Raw genomic sequence first — 13,044 nt, forward strand, 5'->3', positions numbered from 1 at the left:
CTCCCCATTGCATCACAGGGCTGACAGTGTCCACACCTGGCTTTCCCTGCACACAAAGGCTGGGTGCTAAGAAGGAGATTTAAGGTTTATTGTACACAACAATGCTCATTACAACTGAACAGATGCCGCTGCCTTAGGCCAGCATTTCCCTTCCCTTCCCTCCAGGGGCTCAGTGCACCTAGGGAAGGACAACAAGAGCTCTGGGCCTTAGCGCCAAGCACAGAGGAGGCAGCAGGGAGCCTAGGGCACTCACCATCCTTGCCCTGGCAGCCACTGGTGTCTCCTACCCCCTCCTGAGCTCCCCACACCAGCACTAGTAGAAGTCCTCCTCCTCAGCCTTCTCCACAGGCTGCTGGTTCTGAATCTGCTGCTGCTGCTTGTAGAGCTCAGCTACCTGCAGCCAAGAGAAAGGGATGGAAGCTGCCAACTCTGTCTCATACAGTGCCAGACACATGGCTCGGAGAAACCCCATTGGAGCTGTGCTGGAAAAGGAGGCAGGCCTAACTCAGAGAGGCTTCATCTCCATTGCTGCCCCTACATACAGGAAGATGCTCATCTAGAACTGTGCCCATCAACTCACCGGAGAAGCTCAGCCAGGTCCTGCTGCCCCAGAGACAAGGGCAGTAACAACCTATAGGCCCATACCAAGCTGAGCAATGTAGGCTGCTGTTGGGAGGGACAACCCCATGCTTGCAGTGAGGTTAGCTCACCCCTGGCACAGGGGCCTGGCCCTAAGAGGGATTTAGCCAGTATGCTGGGATCAACACCCTGACTGAGCTAAAGTGCTGTGGGGACATCAGCTTAGCATCTTGGAAAGAGCCCCTTAGTGCCATGCTGGGGCATTATGGCCAACACTGAGGGGCTCATGTCCCCTACTTTCCCGCTACCCTGCTCCTTGTAGCACAGCACCCCTAGCACAGTGTCAGTCAACACTGCACAGTGAGCAATTTCTGCTGGGCCCAGCCTTTGTCCTGGAGGTCACTCCCAGGCACTGCCTGTGAAGGAAAGGTGGATGCCCTCCTCTGTGCCATGTGCATGCCAGTCTAAGGCTGCCCTGGACATAGGCCTCTAGCACAAGTTCCCAACAGAGCAGTAGCCCCAAGTCCAGCTGAGAAGAGAGGAAGGCGCTCTGCAGACTTAAGCCACTTGTTCCTACCCTTGCCCCATGTGCTACCTGGGAACTGGTGGTGGCTTCCTCAGGCTTCTTGTCATCACGCACGCGCAGGAACCGGGGAAAGCGCAGGGAGATGCCCTTCTCCTCATCCACCTGGGGGCCAGAAAGGGCCTATGAGACATGGATGGGGCCAGCTGGGCACCTGGGGGAAGGTTGGGAGGGTGCTCCCAAGCTCTGAGGGACAGGGTAGAGCCCAGGGTTACAGTGGTGCTGAGACTGACTGGGCCAGCAGCCCAGGATTAATTATGAGGGGTTCCACTCTTCCCAATGCATAGACAGCAGCCCCAGGTGGTCCATTAGGGAAGGCCTGAGGCTGGTCCCATACTGCAGGCTGGTTGTAGGTCCTGCTCCAGCCTCTCCCTCCTCTCACTGCAGACCCTGCCCCAGACTCACCAGACCTATAGCTGCCTTGTGCACAGGAGAGATGGACAGGTCAGCGCACTTCACTTCCCACACCTGCACAGCTGCCAGCCAGTGGTTGGGCTCAGTGCTGCTATCCCAGCGGTAGTAGGGCCGTGGCTTCTCTAGCACATGGTCCTGCCACAGTCAGAAGGGAAGGGTTACAGGCCCAGCTGTTCTCCGGAGGTGTGCATCTAACTCCAAACACACTCCAGAACAGCTGCTACACAACTAGAGACCTTATGCCCTGGGAGCCAAGACTGGGAAGGGAGTGGGGTCTGATGGTTACAGCAGGGGGCTGGGAGCCAGAACTGGGTTCCACCAAAGGCTCTGCCACTGATTGGTTGAGTGCCTCTGGACAAGTCTCTCACTGCATGCAGAGGGGTTAAAGATCTTCCCAGAGCTTGAGGGTTACCTCTAGCGACCAGCAGGGGGTTCTGAGAAGCAGGCTCAGGGCAGGGAGCCAGGGCCCAAGAGGGCAATGCTCATGCCCCTCAAGAGCACCCAGCAGCTGGGCTGAGCTAGCAATGGGGGAGCTCCCTGTGAACAGCCCTGCAAGCTAGCTCTGGGCAAAGCCTCCTACCTTCAGGAAGCTGTAATGCTTCTCCAGGATCTCCTCTGTGAAGCCAGTCCCAATCTGGTGGAGAGAGCAGGGCGTTATAACAGCCCTCCCCAACGACCTGGCCTGCTCACTCCCACCACCACCCCTACTCACCCCGACCGTGGCGCCCCCCTGCCCTGCTCACCTCTGCCACCCCACCACACACGATCCCCCTCCGCCAAGGCTGCTCGCCACTGCCCCTGTGCACGACCCTCCTCCCCCAAGCCTGCTTATCTCTGCCATTGCCCCCCTGCACGACCCCATACTCACATTCCCCCTCAGCATGCTCACTTGCACCTCCTGCACAACCCCACCACTCATCCCCACCCCCCAGCCTGCTCACCTCCATGTCCCAGCATGCTCATGCTCACCCTTACTCTTCCTGGCATACCCACCTCCTCCCACTCTTGGCCCACTGGGGTTCCCCCTGCCATGAAAACCATTCTCTTCCCTCTGGCCTGTTTCACTGCCCTCAGATGGGCCTGACACACTAACACTGCACCCAACAGCCATCCCCCAACTACCCCCACTTATTAACATCCCCCTAACCCAGGAAGGGAGCTGCTTTCCTTCCCCTGCTCCTGCCCACAGGCAGCAGCCCAGAAGGGGGCACTAGAGAGGGCAGTGCTGCTCTGCTTTCTCACCAAGAGTGCTTAGTGTAATCCCAAATCACAGCCCCATCCATGGGGCACAGAACAGCATGGGAGCCTGGGATTGTAAGGGAGCCCATCTCCCAGGGGCCCCTGTGGCTGTGCCAGCCTGAAGGCTCCCAGCCCTGTGCGAAGAGCCCATGCTCCCTACCTTGCAGATGCTCTGGTACTCTTCACTCTCCTCATCATAGCAGGCCAGCAGGAAGCCGCCATACATGCCTACTCGCTTGCCCTTACCCAGGTAGGCACCAATCACCACCAAGTCCAGAGTGTCACCAACACCTTCCAGGTAATCCTTCTTCAGCTGCAACAGCAGAGCCAGCCTCAGCAACAGTGTATGCGGGACATAGGTCCTTTCTCCTCAAAGGGCTGCCTGCTCCAATCCAGCCACAGGTGGGGGGGACTGGCTGGTTCAGAGGGGTGGGGAATGGAACATGAGTCCTCTCTCCTCCAGGGGTCAACAGGGACCATGCAGCCCCAGGACAGCAGCGTAATGCAAAGCCACTTCCATGCAATGATAGTTTGCTGTCCTCATGTCATGGGAGAGGGAACTCTGGCTGGAGCAAGTGCAATTGAAGGAGGCAGGATGTGGATCTCTCAGTTGATGCCAACCTGTGTCCCCAGAGCTGGGGCTCCTCGCCCTGCCGCCATTGTCCTAGATGGATGTGCCTTGGCACCAGGCAGCATCCAGGAGCCCAGAGTATGGTTAGCTGCCTCCAACCCACTCCGATTCCTCTCCCCACTGCCAAATCAGAGCAACGGGCCCCCCCACTCCCCACTGTGGGATAGCCTGTCCCCTTCCTACTACCAGAGCTTTCTGGACCCCCCTCCACATCTGGAACAGCATGTCTCCTCCCAGTGCCAGAAACCCCAGTGGGGTAGCAAGAGAGGGGTGGTGGCTGAGTGGTTAAGGTACTCAACTATAAACCTGAAGGTTTGAGTTGCGCTCAATCTCACACTGAAAGGCCACCTCCAGTTCACCCAGCTGCAAAATGGGTACCTGATCCATTGGGTTAGGGTTGCCTATGGTGGTCAGATATGATGTTGGCCACATCACTCCCTTGTGTGCCACTGGCTGAGAAACTGACCTGCCTTAACCGCATCAGCCTAATGAGGCCACCTTCACCTGCACAGAGTGGAGGAGGTGTGTCAATGTGTGAAAGGACAGGAGAAGCTCAGTTCTAGCGACTCCTGGATTGACAAGATCAGCAGGAGACTAGGAGGTGACCAGCAGGGATAACTGTGGGCTCTGGAAGAAGAAGTTTCTCTTGCTCTCTCCTGGGAACTTACTATGGAAAAGAGAGCCTGAAAAGATCGGTTTCAGATCATTCACCACAGCTGGGCTGCTGGGCTCAGGGCTGACCAGAATGGGCTCTGCTTGAGCCTTCCTCTTTCTGTGTGACACTAAGAACTTCGTGTGCTGTGTGCCACTGACTTGACCGCCAGTGAAGTAGGACATATGGTCCCCACTCCAGCAGCAAGGGCTTTCTCACCTTCAGCCACTTGTGGGATCTCTTGGCGATCTCGTACGTGGCATCCACCTCCAGGGACTTGACCATGAGGCCCTCGCAGGAGTCTGCGAGAGAAGCTGGTTACCAAGGCCTGAAAGGCAGAGTGGAGTGCCCCATCTCCCCTCACCCATTGCCAGTGCTTAATCCATTCTCCCTAACAGGCAGGGCAGTGCATCCCCACCCCCTCCAGCTCACCTTTGATGGACTGGTCAAGAAATTCAGAGATCTCGTCCAGGCTGGAGGTGTCCATGGAGGTGGCAAACAAGAACTCCCCCTCCGTCTCCACAAAAGACTCGTGCAGCAGCTGACGGCGCCTGAAAAATGGCTCCTTCACTAGGGACTGCAGGGACAGAAGGGCACCGTGCTCGGTCACAGGCAAGTGAGGGGACATAAGGGATGGGGCAGATAGCATGTGGGGGGTTGCAGTGAGGCCAATGGGGTTAGGGAGCACAGGTAGGAACTCACCTCCCCATTGAGGTACAGAATGTCGAAGGCATACAGACACACCTGCACTTTGATCTCAGCAGCTTCCACATCCTGAGGAGACAACCAGCAGCAGGGGTTACTGCCCTGCTTTGTCCACCCCGTAAGCCCTGCTCTCTTCCCCACCCAACCCACTCTGTACCACCAGCCCCACTCTCCTCCCCGCTTCACCTGCCCACCCAGGGACCAGCCCCACACCCCTCTTCACAGGAACTGCCCCCTCACCTTGCGCTTCCGTGTGGTCAGGACCTGGAAGGGTTGAATCTGCCTCTTCTCAGGGTCCCAGGCCACGGCCTCAGCATCCAGGATACACGACCGCACACTGCCCTTCTTCACCTGCACAGGGGGGTGTCAATGCATGAAAGGACAGAGGGCTGGCTCATGGTGCCAATAGCACTGCAGCCCCCAGCCTGTATCCCTGCCCCACCTCCTTCCATTTCCTGCTGCTCAGGGGAGCACCCTCCCCTTAAGTGTTCCTGCCTGTTGGCACCCCCCAGCACTCTATGTCCCAACTTCCTTACCTTGGGGATGCGGCTGATGATGTCAGGGTATTTGGAGGTGTTGTCCTCCTGGTTGCGGCTGTAGACGTGCACATCGCCATTCTCCAGAATGTGGATCTGGGCAGGGGAAGGGGCACAATGAGAAACAGTGGAGGCTGCAGGGGGTGGGGGGGGTGTCCCCTCCTGGTTTCCGGGTGTGGCATTGTTACCTGGGCTCGCTCCCCGTCATACTTGTACTCGCAGGTGAAGGCAGCCTCCTCAAAGCGCTTCAGCACCTCCCCAATGCCCTTGGTGGGCTGGGCCAGCATGGGCTTCAGCGGGATCCCTAGGGAGGCCACGCACTGGGGCATCAGGATCCTCAGCATGTGGATGATAGCAGCATCCAGGGGCCGTGGCCAGGAGCCGGACCCCCTGCACCAGGTACTGCACACACATCACAGGATGGGCACTGCCCCACAGCACAGTGTCTGACCCCGCCCCCTCTCTCCCCATTCCAGGTGGGCCCTGAAGACAATCATCACAGCACTGGGCACTGCCCCACAGCAGTCTGCTTAACCCCCGACCCCCATGCCAGGTTGGCCCCGCACACACACATCACGCCAGGCCCTGCCCCACAGCACAGTCTGTCTGTCCTGCTCCCCCACAGCACAACACTGGGCACTGCCCCACAGCAGTCTGACTCACCCCCAACATGCCAACCGTGTGCTGCCCCAGAGCACACACTGACTCTGATCCAGTCCCTCCCCAATCCAAATGGGCACTGCACACTATCATAGCACCTGTCCCTGCCGCAGAGTACAATCAAAACAGGCCCGTTACACACAAGGAGGGGCGCAGATGGGAAGAACGGGGCTATGCCATAGTGCAGAAGGCTATGCAGGTGCAGGAGGTGCTAGGTGGGAGGCTCTGGTGCCAGGGAGCTGACGGTACCTGGGGTGATCTTGCAGTGCTGTGGCAGGCTCTCCACTCCGTGCTCCAGCAGGATGGGCACTATGATGTCATAGCTAGGCAACTCACTGAAACACAAACATAGAGGAGGCCTCCTGCCAGTCTCCGGTGCGCTCACTCCCCGCACTCTGTCCCATGGGGAAGCACCAGGACCTCACACAGCCCCAGTCCACCGGAGCTGGGGTCAACAGAGTTCTCTGGATGGCATGGAGATGATGCTTCTGAGACAACTTCCCTTATCTCACCCACCGCTGCCCTTGGGCACCACTGTGAGACAGTCCTGAATTGTGACAGCCCAGGGCAGCCCTTCTGGGATAGGCCACCAGGCTCATGCATCTCTGAAGACTCCCTGCTTTGTAGCTCTCTCTCCTGGAGCATCACAGAGAATGCACCCTAGAGCAGTGGTTCTCAAACTTTTTTATCAGTTACCCCTTTCACATAGCAAGCCTCTGAGTGCAACCCCCCTTATAAATTAAAAACACATTTTTGTACATTTAACACATAAGTGCTGGAGACAAAGCGGGTTTGGGGCGGAAGCTGACAGCTCGTGACCCCCCATATAATAACCTCACAACCCCCTGAGGGGTCCCAACCCCCAGTTTGAGAACCCCTTTCCTAGAGCCAGCATCAGCTGGAGCTGTTCAGTTATTTCCTTGGGGTTACAGACACTGTGCACTTCCCCCCCTGGGGCAAGTCCCCAGTCAGCAGGACATTGACACTGCCTTCCAGAAGGAGGATGGAAACCGCCACACACATCCATTCACACATCACACCACACTGGGATGCAGGTGGGACTGTCACTCGGGAGAGGCTTGTTTTCTCCAATAGGACCCAGCTGCCAGGCTCTGTGCTGTAGAGCAAAGTGAGAAAGCTAACTACTGGGAATCAGGCTAGCTGGGGACCAATTTATCTGTGCTCCCCCTAACAGCCAGGTAGCAAGCTCGAGTGCAGGTAATTCTGCATGGAGAAAGAGAAAACAAGAGAAAGTGAACACCAGAGACCAGGTTTGTTCGTGGAAGCAACTATCCCCAATGCAAAGGCATCCAGAGAGGTCAGTCAGCAAACCAAGGAAGCACTTTGCAGAAGTACTGCATGCCACTCAAAGCAGCCAGGTAACAAACACAAACTACACTGCAAGGCAGGTGCAGAAGAGAAGCTCCCAGGGGAAGAGGCTACGGAGCAGGGCTCACCGTGGGGTTTCTCTGAATGGATGAAATGAGGTTCCAGTTGGTAACACGGGAGAATGAACGCACAGCAGCATTGGAGCAGAGTGTAACCTCTTAACAGTGAGTGGATTCAAGTCCACAACAGGGTGCGTTTTGTATAGCAGGCTCACAATGAGCCCCTTTGGCAAAGCAGCACTGGTCTCCCCTCACAAGGACAGACCCACTGGGAGATGGTGAAAGCCACTGGAGAGAGCAGTTTGCACATACAGATGATCAAAGGGGTGCATGAGCTGCAAATTACACAGGAGCTAAAAATATACTAAAAGGAGCTGGGAGCACAATGCAGCAGGATGCAACCCATCCCCAGAGAGAGCCCCATGTGCAGCCACGCACCCCTCAGCACTGAAAGCCAGAGGAGACAGTGCACTTAGTGCTTCTGGAGGGAATTCGGACACAAGCTGGCACTCCCTGGAACAGATCCTACCAGCCAAGGATGTGTGTGGATCCCATGCCCGTCATCCGCCAGCCAACACTACCCCAGGAAGAGCCCAGCTTCCAGGAAGGATTCAAAGGGATTTGTCAGCCCAAGGCAATACAGAGATGGAAGAATGCTGCTCTTTGCCACTACCTCTGCCCTGGGGAAACCAGCTGGCAGGGATCAGGGCGGAGTGGCAGCATGTATTGCCAATTTTGGGGAGAAGGGGGGACTGATCCTCAGCATGAGCCCCAAGACAACAGATCTTACTTAGCGCTGCAAGGGCAGGAGGACATTGCCCTGCTACAGCCCCCACACCAACAGTGCTGGAGATACAGACTAGCTCTCCAAGCAAGGCCATGCTGACCTACCCCTAAGAGCAGCAGAGCCCACAGAAAGCCAGGACCCCAGCCCACCCTGCATGCCATTCCCAGGGCATGATGGCCAGCCCCTATCCCCACCTCTGGGGAGTCCTGCAGATGGAGATGGAAGGCTGGGGATCCTGCTGGTCATGCTCTGACAGCTGTCCTAGCATAAAGAAATCTGTGTGGCTGTGGCTCTGCCCCCACCCTGGTATGGGCAAAGGCAGCACTCACCAGAAGGTCTGCTTGAGGATCTGGGTCTGCTCCTCCAGCCAGGTTTTGCGTGCCTCTGCAGACTTGCCCTGGCCAGCATCTAGTACCTCTGGGGGAAACCCTGCAAGAGAAGTACACATCACTTCCCATTCACATACAACTTCCACCAGGGCACATGGCCCCACAGCACCCTGCCCCATGGACTCGCCTTGTGCCGGGGGAGTAAGAGACACGGCATGGGCAATGGCTGACAGCGCTGACTGCTCTGCCAGCCCAATCCGAAGCTTCCCGCCCAGGGACCTGGAATACACAAGGGAAGACAGAGACAAATCATAAGGCTGTGGGTCAGGATTGAGGGGCATTGGCTGACCTGGTAGAGGGGAGCCCAGAGCTGGGATAGCAGTGGGCTGTGGATGGGGATTGAGGGCCCCAGTAGAGGTGGGCTGGGAGTGCAAAGCCCAGGGCTGGGACAGCAGGGGGCTGCAGGTCAGGATTGAGGGGCACCGGCAGACCTGCAGGTGGGCGGAGCACAGGGCTGGGGTAGCAGCATGCTGCAGATCAGGATCGAGAGGCAACAGCAGAGCTATGAGGAGCTCAGGGCTGGACTGGAAGGTTCTGGCAGAGTCATGGCGGAGCGGGAGAGCGGCTCCAGCTGGAGCAGCAGCATGGTGATACTGACACAGGCCTCACCAGGCCTTGGGATGCAGGAGGGATAGCATGTCTCACCGAGTGATGTAGCGAGCTTCCGAGTGCCGGCAGGCCACAAACAGCCCTTTGATGATGTCGATCTTCTTGTTCATGGACTGTGTGGGGGGAGGACAGACAGCCCAGCTGAGCCAAGCCTGGGCTAAACATACACTGGGCCAGGAAGGGGCTGCAGCATCCACCAGCCTGGCTGACTGCTGCACCCCTGCACCCCCTGCCTTGTCTTCTTCTCCCACATGGTCTCCACTCCCATTGCTTGTGCCCCCAGGCCCTCCTCCCCAGGCCAACCTGGCCCCATGCAGTAGCTTAGGCCCTTGGCGAAGGGCTGCATCACAAATGTAAACTCCCCCCTCCTTGCACCACCCCTTCCATGTTTATTACAGGGGCTGCAGGCCAACACCCTAGCATGGGAGCAATGGCGCAGAAAGCCCTGTCATCCTGAGGAGCCAGCCAAGAGGTGGCCATGCCAGCCCCAGAGCCAGAGGCACTTCTCCACCCCTCTTGGGGGCCAACCCCTCTAGGCAGCCAGTAGCTGCGAAAAGCTTGAGCGCTCTGCATGCCCAGGGCCAAGCTGCCTACAGCCCTGTCAGAGGGACACGGAGCTAGGTCAGACAGGGCCAAGCCCACCAGCTCCACCTATGCGAGCAGACCCATCCCACTCACAGCACTGCCTGTCATCCTGGCAATCTCCTGTAGCTTGCTGAAAACCCCAGCAGCACTCAGCTTGGGCGGCGTAAACATGGTGCGCTGGTTGCTGCGGCTGCTCTCTGCTACCAAGCCCAGATCCCCCTTCTCCTGGGCCTCGGCTTTGATCTGATCCAGCTGGCGGCCTGCAGGCGACAGGGAGGGAGGGAGGTTCCCAAGCTGGCAGCTTACCCAGCACACCACAATGCCCCCAGCACATGGGTGGCCTGACCAGCTTCCCCCACCCCTTTGCCATTCCCCAAACAAGTGGGCCTGCTGCTCAGTGCAAGTCAGGGTGCCCAGGCACCAGGGAGGGGCACATCAGCTGTTGCACTGTGAGGCTTAGGGCCCAGATCCCCCCCACTGCTGGGGCTGAAGGCTATTCCCCTCTGGGTGGGCCCAAAGCAGGCAACGGCCAGACCCAGGCCAGGCAGGCAGTTCTAGGAGATGGGAGCAGCCTCTTGGGGCCCAGTCTTTTGGGGCCAAACCCCCATTTGGGATGGCAGCTTGGCCTGTCCAGATTGCAAATACAGCATGGATTTCTCACCCAGGCTGTGACACCCCCAAACCTGTTACACACACCAGCGTCCCTTCCAACTCTCAAGTCAGTTCACCTGCAACCACAGTGCTGCCTGTGCATGTACCAGGGCATGCTGGGAAAATCTGGGCAGCTCAGCCCTAATACCCCAACGGGAGACTGAGCCTCGAGACAGAGACCAGCACCTGCAGTCATGCACTCTGGGAAGGGGGAATGGTCACAGGGAGACAGCCTTGGCCCTCGGATGCTATCGGCTACTTTGGTAACTCAAAGGGGGCACACCCTATACCAGCGCCACCACACCTATAAGTGGATGGAAAGCGGCAGCATGGCCAGGGTCCCACTGCCCAGGAGCCGCACACCTGACACCCAGAGTCAGCAGGGATGAAGGCCATAGCACAGCCAGGGACCTCCTGCCTGGTCCCTACCCGTTGCCTGTGCGACAGCCTTCATGAGGATGGTCTCGCCAATGCCCAGCTCCAGCCCCTTGTAGGCAGGGCCCAGGCGGTTCAGGCAGAGGTAGATGCAGGGCAGAATGTCAGATGGCGACAGGGCGATCACCGAGCGGAAGAGGTTGCTCAGGGTCTCAATGTTCTTCAGCCTGGAACACACACACATAATGAGGGAAGGGCATCAGCCACCGCTAATGCAACCTAGCAGTCCAGGCGCAAGCAGCACAATGGGGCCTTACCGGGCAGACACCTCCTCGATCCGCTCAAAGGTCCGAGCCACAGCCAGGTAGGGGACCCTGCAGAGACAGACACAGATCTGTCAGAACCACCACCCCAACACATTTCCTCTCCCTGCAACCACAGGCTAGTGGGGAGAGCAGCATGGCGGGAGCCACGACTTATGGGTTCTATTCCTGATCACGGCAGGGGAATGGGTTGTAGTGGTTGGACCAGGGACAGCTGGGAGTCAGGACTCCTGGGTTCTATTGCCTGCACTCCTGCCAGCTCACTGCATGTTCCTAGGCCCATCACCTAGTCCTGCAGCCCCCCTGTGCACATCCCAAGGAACTTGCTGTATCTTCAGCTGCAAGCATACCACTGAAACTCAGAGCCTTGGGCCAGGGCAACAGACCCAAGGCTCCACATCCAAGGCTCACACCGCAGCTCTGTCTGCACTAGGGAATCTCACACATGAATCCCCAGGGCAGCCCAAGCCCTCATGCTTCCCCATTTCCAAGCCCCCCTGCCCCGTCACTCCTCAGGAAGCTTTTTAAGCCCAGCCAGGTGCTTTCCCCCACTGCCAGTGCAGAGCACCCTGCTGCTCTGCTGGGACCAGATGTGCCACAAAGGAGAATAGTGACAGTTCTGTGATATGACGAGAGCCCTGATAGCAGGGGAAGCACCCTGGTGTGCACCTCCCATTACACCCCTCCTTCCCCCCCACCCCCAGATGGGGCAGGGCTTGCAGGCTTCATAAGGGAGCACTGCCTCTTCATGGCCCCCTCACCTCTGACCATGCCCCCAGCAGGCATCCTGGATGGGGTGGTAGCTGCTCTTCGAAGGATTGTACTCCATAGGGTCCAGTGGCACAACTGGCTTGGAGAAACTGGAGGGATCACAAAGCCAAAGAGAGATAGGAAGCCACCAAGCCCAGTACAAAGGCCCCACCGCACTAGTGTTTCTGGGAGTCTCCCAACAATTCACTTGCACTAGCACCCCCAACGAGGGGATCCTAGCACAGGTAGCAACAGGCACCATTATAGAATGGATGAGACAGCACCCCCTGCACCAATGCCCCCCATGGGGGAAGCTGCAGTGTCACAGGAAGTTGTGTGTGCACGTAGGCCTGGGTGCAGCCCAGGGGCGTGTTGGATGGGATGTGCAGCCCTTGCAGGAATTGTACCTCGCAGGAGGGCGAGGGGGAGGACTTAAGCTGACGCTACCTCCTGCCACCCCCAAAAAGGGCCATGCTTGCCTGGGAGAGGGGCGAGGGCGAGGGGAAGGCTACCGCCCCTGATAGAGGAGTGCCACCCCACACAGGTGCTGCCCTACAGTGTGTTTGTTCCCCCACTGCGTGGGTGGGGCATAGCACCAGGCACAGGAGATGCTCCATGCCCACAGCTCCCTACCTGCCAGCTGTGCCATCACTCCCATTGCTGCTCGCTGTGGCTGAGCCAGTTGGGGCAGGCGGGATCTCCACTGCTGCATGTTCATCTGCCTTCCCTGCCCTTGCCACTGCCACCTTCTTGGGGGCTATGTGGGATTTAAAGGGCCAACACACAGCACATTATTCATTGGAGGAGAGCAGGCCCACCTGCCTGCAGGAGAGATACCCACAGGGGAACCCCACTGCCTTTAACGCTAAGTCCCCCTCCCCGGGATCTGCACACATCAGCTCCTGCTCATAGATCATCAGGGTTGGAAAGGACTACAGGAGATCATCTAGTCCAACCCCCTGCTCAAAGCAGGACCAATCCCCAATTTTTGCTCCAGATCCCTAAATGGCCCCCTCAAGGACTGAACTCACAACCCTGGGTTTAGCAGGCCTCCACACCCATCTCCAGATCCACCCACCTCCCATGCCCCTCCCCCGGATCCACCCATCCTGGGGGCCAGGATGTCTTCCTGTCCCCTCCCCTGGGTCTGTCTGTCCTGTGCCAGGACTGCTCTCCCCACTATTGGGA

General features: G+C 58.1%; 1 protein-coding gene across 4 annotated transcripts in view; it reads right to left on the reverse strand.

Moving 5' to 3' along the window:
- Positions 1-74: 74 nt before the first annotated feature.
- The window catches only part of LIG1 (DNA ligase 1), a 27,648-nt gene continuing 14,678 nt past the window's right edge, over positions 75-13,044 (reverse strand). For 3 of the 4 annotated variants that reach the window (XM_073321789.1, XM_073321790.1, XM_073321788.1), the window contains 20 exons: positions 12,490-12,613; positions 11,868-11,966; positions 11,101-11,157; positions 10,838-11,010; positions 9,851-10,017; positions 9,209-9,285; positions 8,691-8,782; positions 8,504-8,603; positions 6,249-6,334; positions 5,528-5,643; positions 5,340-5,435; positions 5,044-5,154; positions 4,801-4,872; positions 4,531-4,675; positions 4,318-4,400; positions 2,976-3,128; positions 2,157-2,210; positions 1,568-1,711; positions 1,175-1,267; positions 75-394 (listed from right to left, as the gene is read on the reverse strand). In XM_073321789.1, coding sequence (XP_073177890.1) covers positions 314-394; positions 1,175-1,267; positions 1,568-1,711; positions 2,157-2,210; positions 2,976-3,128; positions 4,318-4,400; positions 4,531-4,675; positions 4,801-4,872; positions 5,044-5,154; positions 5,340-5,435; positions 5,528-5,643; positions 6,249-6,334; positions 8,504-8,603; positions 8,691-8,782; positions 9,209-9,285; positions 9,851-10,017; positions 10,838-11,010; positions 11,101-11,157; positions 11,868-11,966; positions 12,490-12,613 — 2,123 coding nt within the window. In that variant the 3' untranslated portion in view covers positions 75-313. Of the gene's footprint in view, positions 395-1,174; positions 1,268-1,567; positions 1,712-2,156; positions 2,211-2,975; positions 3,129-3,239; positions 3,951-4,317; positions 4,401-4,530; positions 4,676-4,800; positions 4,873-5,043; positions 5,155-5,339; positions 5,436-5,527; positions 5,644-6,248; positions 6,335-8,503; positions 8,604-8,690; positions 8,783-9,208; positions 9,286-9,850; positions 10,018-10,837; positions 11,011-11,100; positions 11,158-11,867; positions 11,967-12,489; positions 12,614-13,044 lie in introns of those variants that run through there. The other variant, XM_073321791.1, reaches the window with a different exon arrangement.

The sequence above is a fragment of the Lepidochelys kempii genome, chromosome 23, assembly GCF_965140265.1.
Source record: "Lepidochelys kempii isolate rLepKem1 chromosome 23, rLepKem1.hap2, whole genome shotgun sequence".
NCBI lineage: Eukaryota > Metazoa > Chordata > Testudines > Cheloniidae > Lepidochelys > Lepidochelys kempii.